At 41.8% G+C, this 12,599-nt stretch overlaps 1 protein-coding gene and 1 non-coding gene across 2 annotated transcripts in view; both read left to right on the top strand.

The window, feature by feature from the left end:
* Positions 1 to 9,263, top strand: part of Wdr88 (WD repeat domain 88) — a 37,796-nt gene extending 28,533 nt beyond the window's left edge. The window contains exons 10-11 of the mRNA XM_076837550.1: positions 6,948 to 7,040; positions 9,117 to 9,263. Coding sequence (XP_076693665.1) covers positions 6,948 to 7,040; positions 9,117 to 9,263 — 240 coding nt within the window. The remainder of the gene's footprint in view (positions 1 to 6,947; positions 7,041 to 9,116) is intronic.
* Positions 9,264 to 11,523: 2,260 nt separating this feature from the next.
* Trnat-agu (transfer RNA threonine (anticodon AGU)) lies at positions 11,524 to 11,597 on the top strand. Its single transcript has one exon. It is a non-coding gene; the product is annotated as a tRNA-Thr (tRNA).
* The last annotated feature ends 1,002 nt before the right edge of the window (positions 11,598 to 12,599 follow it).

Genomic DNA, 12,599 nt, shown 5'->3' with positions numbered 1-12,599 from the left:
GGTTTGTTGACGCACCCGCCTGTAATCCCAGTGAGACAGGGAGACAGGAGGTTCGCAAGTTCAAAGCCAGCTTCAGCAAAAGTGAGGTGCTTAGCAACTCATGAGACCCTGTCTCTAAATAAAATTCAAAATAGGGCTGGGGATATGGCTTAGTGGTTAAGTGCCCCTGAGTTCAAAACAAACAAACAAACAAAGTATGTCATTATGTTATTACATTAATATAAAGATAGAAAAAACTGAGTGTTTACTTAAAATTTTTATTTTGTATTATTATTATTTTTTAACTTTTCTGTTGCAACAAGATTAGTTAATAATGTCAACTAGTAGTAATTAACAGTAGGACTAATTAAACAAATATGCTTAAAAATATAAAAATATTTTATAATGTTTCCTCCTATCCCCAGGAAGAGCAATTTACTGTGACTTTAAAAAAAATCTTTATTGGATATTTAAAATTTGTGGATATAATAATATATATAATATATTATTATATAATATATATTATATATTTATAATAATATATTGTATGTATTATACATATGTAATAATATATGTATAATATATAATAATATATGTGTTTGTGTAAATTTTTTTTGTACCAGGGTTTAAACTCAGTGGCACTTAAGTACTGAGCCACATTCCCAGCCCATTTTATTTTTTATTAATTAAATTTAATTAATTAATTTTTGATACTGTATTTAATCAGGGGCACTTAACCACTGAGCCACATTCCTAGCCCATTCTATTATTTATAAATATTTATTTATATATATTTATATATTTAATATTTATAATATTTATTTATTTATTTTTGGGTAATGGGGATTGAACTCAGGGGCACTTAACTTCTGAGCCATATCCCCAGCCTTATTTTGTATTTTATTTAGAGACGAGGTCTCACTGAGTTGCTTAGAGCCTCACTTTTGCTGAGGCTGGCTCTGAACTTACAATTATCCTGTCTCAGCCTCCAGAACTGCTGGGATTACAGGCATGCAGCACCATACCTGGCAATATATATTCTTAAAATACATAGATATATGATTATTTTAAAAAGAGAACTTAAATACAACAGCACTAGTTGAACAGATACTACTTACTTTTAATATAAAAAAAGACCTCATTCTATGAAGCCAGCATTATTCTGATACCAAAGACCAATGAAAATATCACAAGAAGAGAAAATTACAGCTACATTTGTAGGCTATATTATTGTATATTTTAAAAGATATAGATGTAAGATGTAAGACTTTTATAAAAAGAGAACATAAATGTAACTAAACTGATTAAACAGATATTTATATCTAATATAAAACTAAATTCTATGAGGCCAGCATTACTCTTATACTAAAACAAGATAAATATATCACAGGAAAATTACAGATCATTATCCCTTATGAAAACAGAAACAAAATATTAGCAAATAAAACCATTATTTACCATTCCTAGGAATACAAGGGTACTTCAATATAAATTTAATTAATATAAATTTAATTAAATACAATTAATATAATATAATATAATATACAACATTAATAGAACAAGGAGGGGAACCACACCTGATCATCTCAATTGACACAGAAAAGGCATTGAAAAATCCAAAACCCAACTATGATTTTAAAAAGGCCTCAGAAAGCTGAAACAAATTAAGGAAGACCTAAATAAATGGAAAGACATCCTACATTCATAAATAGGAAGACTTTCCATTTTTAAGAAGACAGTACTCCCCAAAGTGATTTGTAGATCCCAAACAACCCCTATCAAAGTTCTAACAGCTGTTTTCACAAAAATGGCAAAGCTAATCTTCATATTCCTAAGGAATTGAAGGGTCCTAGGGAATGAAGAAGGAAGAGGTGGAGGAAAAAAGAGGAAAAAGGTGGACGCCTCACTCCTTTGACTTCAGTATTAACCACAGATCTACAGTAATTAAAAGTATGGTACTGGGCTGGGGTCGTGGCTCAGTGGTAGAACACTTGCCTAGCATGTGTGAGGAACTGGGTTCCATACTTGGCACCACATATAAATAAATAAAATCCATTGACAACTAAAAAAATATTAAAAAAAAATTGTGGTACTGAGCTGGGCGCAGTGGTGCATGCTTATAATCCCAACTGCTTTGGAGGCTGGGGCAGGAGGATTGCAAGTCAACCTTAGCAATTTAGCAAGGGCCAAAGCAACTTAGCAAGACCCTGTCTCAAAATTAAAAAAAAAAAATTATAAAGGGCTGGGGATGTGACTCAGTGGTTAAGTGCCCCTGGGTTCAATCCCTAGCACCAAAATAAACCAACAAAATATATGGTACTGGCATAGGACAGGCATATAGATAGATAGAATAGAATAGCAAATCAAGAAATAAACCCTAACTTATTTGTTCAATTGATTTTTTGGGAAAAAGCAGTCTTTTCAACATGGTGCTAGGAAAACTGGATATTCTCATCCAAATAATGAAATTGAACCTTTACCTCATACCATATACCTCTATTTTCCTGAGTTCTATATCCATGGATTTAGTCAACAATGGATTGAAAGTATAAAATAAAACAACAAACAAAAGCACAATTAATAAAACTGCATCTGTACTGTACATAACAGACCTTTGTTCCTTGTCATTTTCCCCTAACCATATAATCTTTTCTCATTGCATTTATATTGTATTAGGTAATATAAGTAATATAGAGATCATAAGGATACAGGAATATGTACATAGTCATATGTGCCGCAGTCTGGCTGGGCACAATTCAGGAGCCACTTGTCAAAAGAAACTAACTTTATTTTTAGAACCACACATGCCAAACAAAACAACTCCTCAGGAAAAACCCTCAGAGCCCAACTGCCACCACCGGCTTCCCACAAGCCACTTCCCCCACCACCAGCCTCTCCACCTCCCACAATCCTCCTGCTCTTGAGGCCGATTGGCTGGGTCGCATGGGCGGAGCCAGAAAAGTCCCCCAATGAGCAGCTCAGTGGCCTGAAAAGGCAGGGAAACAGCCCAATGAGCATCACCGCAGAGGAGCCAATCAGCTAGATGTTGCTGGGGCTGCTGTGAGCCAATCATCAGCTGGCAGTCTGAAAGTTTGCTGGGGCCCATTTGGCTGTGGCTCTCAACACATATGCAAAACACTTTACCATTTAATATAGAGAACCTGAACTTCTACAGATTTTGATATTCTTGGAGAATCTTGGAACATATGCCCTGTGGATACGAAGAGACGACTGTATAAAAATTAACCCCAAATGAATCAAAGACCTAAACTTGAGAACTAAAGCTACAAAACTCTTAAAAGAAAACATTCTAGAAAATCTTCATGATACTGGTTTTGGCAACAATTTCACGAATATAAGAACAAGAGCCACACACAATAGATAATATAAAGACAGCAAAAAAACAACCTACAGCGTGAGAGAATATTTGCCAATCATGTATCTCTTAAGGATTCATGTCCATAGTATATAAAGAATTTCTAAAGCCCAACAACAAAAAAAACCCAATCCAAAAATAGGCAAGAGGACTCGAATAGACATTCCTTCAAAGAAGGTTAAACTGCTGACCGATAAGCACATGAAAAGGTGCTCAACATCAGTGGTCATTAGGGAAATCTAAGACAAAACCACAGTGGACACCACTTCATACCTACTATGGGGTTTATAACCAAAACAATGGAAAATAACAAGTGTTGGAAAGCATGTGGAGAAACTGGAACCCTTGTGCATTTGCCAGTGGGAATGTAAAGTAGTGTCGCTGCCATGGAAAACAGTTTGGCAGTTTCTCAAAAGGTCAGATATAGAACTAAACTACCACAGGACCTGTTGATTCCACTGCAGGGTATATACCCAAAAGAATGAAAGCAGGGACTCAAGAAGATACTTGTATACCCATGTTAATAGCTGCATTATTGACTATAGCTAAAAGGAAAAAGGAAGTGTCCACCGATGAATGAATGATGGATGAGCAAAATGTGACATATACATAAAATAGAATATTATTTGACCATTAAAGGAAGGAAGTTCTGACATACTACCACCTTGATGGACCTTGAAGTCATTATGCTAAATGAACTAAGCTAGTTGCAAAGGACAGATACTGTATGAATTCACCTACACGAGGGACCTAGAGTTGTTACATTCATAAAGACAGGTAGAATGGTGTTTGCTTGGGCTGGAGGGAGTGGTGAGGGGAAGTTATTATTGGTAGTGGAGTTTCTGTTGGGAATAATGAAAAACCTGTGATCATAGTGGTGATGGTAACACAACGTGGTGAATGTATTTAAATATCACTGAACTGTATGATTATGAATGACTGAAATGATAATGTTTTATACGTTTTATCACATAAACTGAGCAATGACATGTTTCTTTTTGACCATAATATAGCAGGATATTTTTTACTTTTCTGTTTTCATACTTGGTTGAACTGCCTGTATTCTTTAGGTCCTCCTCCTCCCCCTCCCCCTCCTCTGCCTCCTTCTCCTCCTCCTTCTGGTTGAACCCAGGGCCACTCTACCCTAAATTGCTTAGGGCCTTGTTAAATTGCTGAGTCTGGTCTAAAAATTGCAATCCTCCTACCTCAGCCTCCCAAATCACTGGGATTATAGATATGTACCACCGTGCCCAGCTAGGACATACTTTTCTTTTATAAAAAGGTGAAGCTGAAACCTGTCAAACAAAATTCTTGCAGCTCTGTTCTTACCAAATTCACATGATATCAATTCCTAGGTGAGCCCAGAACATAAAGCTAAATATTCTCACAACAAAAGGATTTGTACATGGAATACTTAGAAATTTCTTACTAGCAACATCAGGTTTTTAGCTTTGTAGGAATTACGTTTCAGCTCTCCAAAAATGTCCAAGTGACTAAGTTGACAGGCTTGTTTTAATAGACCAGATATTTGTCATCCAGATCCTTTGCCCTCAGATCTTCATCATGCAGACTGCACCCATCTAAAATGTCCATTATTTTTAAACATTCTGAAGTACATTGGATGACATCATAATTTAGATCTTGCTTTCTCAGGGAAAATTGTTTTAAAGCACAGAGGTAATTTGAACTTTTGATATATTAGTTGGATTCCAAATAAATTATAGTATTTTTCAGAAAATGAGCAACTTTACATTGTATAATTTTTGTCATAAGCTGCACTAACATTGAACAACTCAGGTGCAATCACTTTTTTTTTTTTTTTGACTCATGGTGGCCTCTTCAAAGATCATCAAATAGTTTTAGAAAACCAGTAAATAAATTTGTGTTATGGTTATTCTTTTCTCTGTTATCATCCTTGATGTATTTCAAAATCATGTATCATTCTTCTTTTTCTATACCTTAAAAATATGATTTTTGCAGCAAGTCATCATTTTAACATCTTTTGATAGCTAGAAATGATAATAGCCAAGTGGTAGGCACATGTTTAAAGGAGATGTCTCCTTCCATTTCTAAAATCAACTTAGTGCTTCATACAGATTGAGGAAGGTGAAAAGTACCCCAAGCTCTTACTATGAAAGACCCAACATTATAGGTAAATAAATTGTACTCCTTTTTAGGAATGTGTGATGCAAGGTGTGCTGGACATTTAGCTTTTCATTTACTTTCATTAAAAGTTTTTAGAATGAATGGAGCTTGCCAAAGTTTACATTTTCACTTTCTGCTGAATATGTAGATAAGTGAGTAAAGCCTAGTTTGTGTTTACATAAATATCAGTATGCTTTTTTTTTTCTTTTTTAAATATTTTATTATTTACCCTGATTGATTTTTTATATATATATTTATTTTTTAGGTGAAGATGGACACAACACAATGCCTTTATTTTTATGTGGTGCTGAGAATCAAACCCAGGTCCCGCCCGTGCTAGGCGAGTGCTCTACTGCTGAGCCACAATACCAGCCCAATATCAGCATGCTTTTAAAAAATGTTTTTTTGCAGATTCATTAACATCCTCATAAAAGTCAGGCACTGTGACAAATCCCTATAATCCCAGTGACTCAGGAGGTTGAGGCAGGGGGATCACAAGTTGGAGACCAGCCTCTGCAACTTAGACCCTGCCTCAAAATAAAAAGGACTGGGATGTAGTTCAATGGTAAAGTGGTAAGTGCCCCTGGGTTCAATCCCCAATACCAAAAAATAAAGTAAAATAATCTTTATGGAAATCCAGGAGAGAATCTGAAACTCCGACTTTGGAATCAAAGTATCTAGGAACTATGGGGAACATTTCTTTTTCTTTTTTGCCCTGATTTGACAAACCATTTGATATTTGGAAACTGTGATTGTTGGTAAAAATTTGAGAACTCTGCACTGCAAGAGGCCAACACACCTGTTCCCTAAATTTCCCATTGTTTCTCTGTAAGACATTTAGTTGCAACTGTTAACTTAGGAACTGTAATATTATTCAGTTTATTAGTTTTTTTTAAATTGCTGCAATAAAAAATTACCACAGATGGCACTGTTTAAACATGAAACAACACAAATTTAATGTCTTAACATTCCATAGGATAGAAGTCCAACGAAGTTTCACTGGACTAAAATCAAGGTGTCAACAAGACTGAATTCCTTTCTGGAATTGTTAATTAAAGTTCATAGTTTATATTGTTTCACTCTGTGTTGTACAGTCTATGGGTTTTGCCAAGTGCATGCCATGTACCCACTACTGGGTAGCATGTGGAATGGTTTTACTGCCCTAAAAAATCTTTCCTCCTCTTCCCCAGAACTCCTGAAAAGCACTGCTCTTTTTACTGTCTATAGTTTTCCCTTTCCCAGAATATCATATCATTGGAATTATGTAGTCTGTAGCCTTTTCAGAATAGCTTCTTTGGCTTAATAATGTGCATTTAAGTTTCCTCTTTGTCTTTTTGTGGCTTGACAGCATGTTTCTTTTGGTCATTGAATGATATTCCATTGTAAGGATGTACCACAGTCTTATTTTTTTTGTGTGACAGCCGGTTTACTGTTTAACCTGTTTTAGGATAGGACCATGAGACTATGGAATATTGAAAAGATCGACCAAGTTCCTTTGGTAATTGAGAACCAAAAGGCTATGGGGAAACTAGTGAAACAGGTGGGTATTGGGTAAAATTAAGCTCAGTGAAGATGTTTATTAACCCTGTACAGTTTAATTTATTCTTTGAGCTAACATGTATTGGGCAACTGGGGAATAACTGTGGACAAACAGAGTGAATTGTGAATTGCCTTGTGGAGCTTACATTCTAAAAGAGGAGACAAGGTATAAAGACACAAGAAAAATATGCAGTAAGTCACATAATGATCAATAATTCTAAGATAAATAACAGAGGAAAGGACAATGGGAGTGCTTGGAGTTGCAATATTTCAAAAGGTGGGGGTCTCTGAGAAGGTGACACATGTGCAGACTGGATGGTGTTAAAGGAGACAGCTGGGCAGATATTTAGGGGAAGGATTTCCCAGCAGTGGGGACAGCCAGTGCAGGGCCCCTGAGGCAGGTGGAGTGGAGTGAATGAGAGGGCCTGGAGAAGATGGGGTCCGGGGGAATTCTGGTCAGTAGAGAAATGATGGACACACAGCTGGACTATGTAAGCCTTCTATGTTCTAGCCGCAGAAACTGGTTGGGTCCCAGTTCTCTGTTTTCCATGCAACAGGCTCAGGAGCCCATGTTTCTCTAGTGCAAGTGCTTGGTAGTAGGGTGGGCCCATGTTTTGCTTCACCTGGCTCCTCAAGGTCCAGCCACTGAGGCAGAAGATGTGCCCCTCTACCACCAAGCCCTCGGAAGTTCTGGCTGGCAGAGTGGGTGGCAGACAGGGTGGCACACACCTATAATCCCAGCAATTCAGGAAGCTGAGGCAGAAGGGTTGCAAATTCAAGGCCAGCCTCAGTAATTTAGTGAACGCTGTTTCAAAAAAAAAAAAAATTAAAAGGGCTGGGGATATAGTTCATATATTTAAAGCAACCCTGTGTTCAATTCCAGTACCAAAAAAAAAAAAGTTCTTGTACTGCTTCTGGGACTGTGCTAAACTGTGAGCAGTGTTGCAGGGCAGGGAGGTGAGAGACGGGACCCACATGGACCTTGTCTTTGTGGCCAGCTAGTCCTCAAGGCCTTTGTGACCATGTTAGTCCTTAGACCCTGGAAACTGACTAGCCACAAAGCACTGATTGTCTCTGTCCCTTACCAACTTGCCCTGGAGCTTCCTCCTCTGGGAGCCTTGTTGTTTTGGGGTTGGACCCACGGAGACTGTTCCATGAGACCTGGAGCTGCTGAAGAAGGTAGGTAAAGGATCAAATATCTTGCAAAAGAAAGAAGAAAGAGACCTACCTGAAGCTGTAGCGAAGATGAACCCACTGCACTTGACTCGCTCTGAATCAACAGGAGAAACCTCAGAGGGCAGATTTCCCAAAAGGCCTGCCCCAGGCAGGGTCTGTCAAGTCCCTCCAGCTGACCAGAGCGCTGGAAAGGAGGCAAAAGCACAGGGGCTTGGAGTGCCAGGATAGGGGAATGCCACTGTGCAGGCCTGTCCCAAGGGGACTGTGCTGGGGTGGGAACAGCTGATTGGCCTCTGCCATGGCCTTAGAGTCCCCCACCCTTGCTTGGCACTGCTCACTCCTTAGTAGGCTGCAGATGATGTGGCGAGCTGTGCCATCCGTATCCACCATTCTACATGTTTTGGTCAGACAAAGGCTCAGGATAGAAGAGAGTGCTCAGCACCTATGTCAATCTAGTCGAAATCCCTGTTTTGTTCAGCAATTGTCTGCTTACCTCGTGGTTTGGTAAAAGTCGGGTGTTCCCTAGCATGTCAGGGAGGTAGGACATCCCCCTTTTCCCACAATTCTGCTCTGCACAGAGCACTAGACAGGCTTGGACACCTGCCCTGTCATCCCTGCTGCCCAGGGGCTTGCCACTCCTGCCCTCAGGGCCCTCACAGGAGGGGACATGAGCTGGCAGCATCTGCTTAGCTTGGAGGAGGGGTTGGGGGACGGAGCAGAAGCCCATGTGGGTTCACTCAGTAGGGTGGACTCTACTCTGTGAGGTTAGAGGCTCCTGAGAGGGGAGCCCTTACTTCAGCCCAGTCCAAAGTAGTCAGATGATGGGGGGAGGATTCCAACTTAATGCCCTGATATTTTCTGACCAGCACCTCCTTTCTGCTCTTAAAATATTTCATGTCAGTGCGAAGAATGTGACAGGCCATTCTCTACCTTGGAAAGTGACAGCTCATTTGAAATAGTCACCAAATGTATCTTCTGCCGGAGAGATGCGATGGACTTGCCAGCAGCGGTTTCATCGTCATCAGAAACAAAGAACAAGGAGGACTGACGGCCACTGGGCCCTTTCATTGACTTGACCATGGGTCACCTGTCACCCAGGTTGTGGGGCTCTCCACAGAGATCCTTCTCAGGGTCCCTCCGCACCTGAGTGGCCCTGTCAGATTGGAGCAGGGGCCAATCCCTGGCTGGGCTCTCAGTGCAGGGCCACCTCCTCAGCTCCACAGCATCCTTGGGGGTTGAACACTTCAGTTTTCATGCAGAATAAATCTAGATTCCTTTGGAAAACAAGTGTGCATATGAATTGTAGAAGCAGTTTGCTATTTCTAAGCTTCACGTCCTGGTGTTCATTCTGTCTCATTTTGGGGATGCGTTATGGACTTCTATTCTGGAGTCTTGGGCCTCTAGGACTGGTATCAGCATTTCCCGAGGATGGGTTTGTCAAATGAACATGGAGATGTGTGGGGTCCCCCCTCTGTGGGTGAGGATGGCAAGGCATTGTGGCTTATATGGTTTGACTATGATTTGTTCCCTAAGAGTTCGTATCCTGGAAGCTTGGTCCCCAATGGCGGACACACCATGGGAAGGTATCAATACCTGCCTCTTGGGAGTGGGTTAGATATCAGGGGACTGAATTTGCAGAAGAGCAGATTGTTATAAAGTTAGGCCACCCCTGTGTTTGGTTTCTTCTATGTGCTACTTGCTGTTCTTACATGTGCTCCTGTCATGTGATGCCATCTGCCATGTTATGACACCATATGAAGCACTAATCATATGTCACTGCATGATCTTGAACTTTCCTGCCTCTACAACCATGAGCTCAATAAATATTTTTTTTCTCTAAAAAGGACCCAGAGTCAGATATTTTGTTGTAGTAACACAAAACCAACTAAGACACTGGCTAATGCTCCCAGATGGCCATCTGCCTAGAGCAGAAGAAGGTCTGAATATGCAAGAGGTGGTGGTGGTATTTCCACTACAGAATGTTTCATGCTTTCTGCCCCAGACTTTTGAATTTTCAGAATGCCCATGCATATGTGCAGCAGTCTTCCTGCTTCCACTGCATATTGTAGAACATTGATCAATCCAGAAAGACTGAAGTTTTCAGTTAAAAAATGTGAAGATTCTCCTGTTCCACTTGGTGAGTTTCACATGATTTTTTTTGCCCAATATCATTAATATGTTCTGTGCTCCATTTTAGAAACTTGATTGCAGGACTGATTTACAGTGTCCATTGTTTGGCATCCAAAGATTTTGTGCATTAGCACAATAATCTGAGAATCATTTAGGGAGGCCCCATGTTTAGTGCCTTCCCTGTGAGTCACAAGGGTGTGTGTGTGTGTGTGTGGGGGGGGGGGGTTATTGCTTAGATTCAAGTTGGCTGCTTAGTATTTATTTACAACGACTTATGTATTAACTTGTCAAAACTCCACTTACACGTTCCCAGCAAGAGGCCTCCCTCCTTGCAGAAGTTCTGAGGCCTTCCAACACGTGAAGACACTACAGATGTAGTCATCACTGTGGCTGTGGAGGACTAGCATATACGAACACTGCCCCTACTGATGGGCACCTAGGTTGGTATTACAAAAAAGACTACAGCGAGCCTTTCCGTGCTCCTATTTTTGTACAGACTCAACAGTTCTGCAGCTGACTCTTCCACGCGTTTGTGTTACCCAAAAGCCCTCTGAAAAGTGCTGGGACAAGTAGCTGGTATGCCTGAGGGCGGAGACCCCGGGGGAGCAAGGGGGGAGCCTGGGTGGGAGGACTCCTACTTGCCCTATCTGGGTGCTATGATAGCTCAGGGTCCCGAGTACCCTGCGATGCTACCCTGACTCAGGAAGAAGCGGCCCAAATGAAGTTATGGGCCCCCGGGGGCTGGCAGGGCCGGTGGCCGGCTCCGGCTGAGGGCGTGGTGCTGGTGGGGCCGGGAGTTCCCAGCGTGTCCCGAGGGCCGAGCCAGCAGCCCCGCCGCGCAGTCGGGTCGTGGGTTCTCCGGAGCCTTCAGGGGCTCCCCTGCGCCACGCCTGGCGAGCAAAAAGCGCAGACCTTGAGCGAGGACCCCACAAAGGTTCAGGCAGGTATCCGGTTTCCGTCAAGGAGGCGCTACCGAGACCGGGAAACCAGGCCCGCCCAGGCCCCACGCACACGTGGAGTTCGAATTCTCTGAGGCCAGCAAGCATGTACGCCACGCATGCGCCGGCATCCAGCCTCCTCGCCGCCTAAAACTCAAAAATCAAAAAGCCTCTGCGCACGCGCGTGGCTCATGGAGTGACTAGAGATGGGGAATAGTTTCTCGCGCTGCTTACACGGGAGGCGCCGTGGCTTAGTTGGTTAAAGCGCCTGTCTAGTAAACAGGAGATCCTGGGTTCGAATCCCAGCGGTGCCTCAACCGAGCGTTCCAGCTCTCTCTTTCCCTTTTTGCTTCCGCTTTGCATCCAGTAACCCCCCTCTCTTCCGGGACCTGAGGGCGAACCTGAGAGACCATTTTAGTCCAGGCCCCAGCTGATGGCGGGACGTGGCGTCAGGGTTGCGTGCTACACGTGACCGGCTTCACCTTCTGCTCTCCCGGGTTCCCTAGAGCTGACTTTGCCTCTCTGCACGCCAGGAAACTGCAACCATGCTTCGCTAATCCTTCCAAAGCAATGCTGATTTCCCCTTCTCCCTCCATACACGCATAATAAATCTGTTGCATATCTTTGAGGCTTAGCGAGGTCAAGTGCGGCCCATAGGGGAGGCCTGCAGAGTGGAGTCCACCAGTGTGACAGTTGGCAGAATGCATTCAAAACGAGCTCAGAAGCCAGTGTGGGGACGAACCTAAGCTTGCCCGTGGTTGCTGATTTACTGTGCTGAGGCCCTGTAAATAAATACGCTGCACTTGGGACCTACTCCAGAACAATTGAATCCAGGGCTTTGGGGGTGCGGGGTGGGGGTGGGGGTGGGAATGAGGGACGCATTGAAGCTTTTAAAAAGTTCCTCGGGAATTCCTATAGCTCAGACAGTTCCAGTGAGCTGCAGCAATTGCAGACATGGCACGAGGCTGTGTGCTAAGTGCAGAGGCTCCTCCACAGTTACACCAGTAAACTGTCGGGTCTAAATGAACTTAACCTTATCCAACGTCATAGCTTAGCCTCGCCTCCTCCGAACACTTTTTTTTTTTTTTTTTTTTTTTTGCCCAGCCTACACCTGGGCAAAATGATGTAACATTAAGTGCGTTTTATAATAAAGTATATTGCATATCTTGTGTAATTTTCTGAACACTGAAAGTGAAAAAAACAATGGTTATATGTGTATTCACTTAACCCACACAGCAGGAGACACACATGATATTTTGTTAGACTTGATGCGCTAGAAAAACCCAAAACAAAATATACAAAACTTGGGGTTGGGG

This window comes from Callospermophilus lateralis, chromosome 18 (assembly GCF_048772815.1).
Source record: "Callospermophilus lateralis isolate mCalLat2 chromosome 18, mCalLat2.hap1, whole genome shotgun sequence".
Taxonomy (NCBI): domain Eukaryota; kingdom Metazoa; phylum Chordata; class Mammalia; order Rodentia; family Sciuridae; genus Callospermophilus; species Callospermophilus lateralis.
Note: the sequence above shows the minus strand (reverse complement) of the source record. Positions and strands in the feature narration are given on the sequence as shown.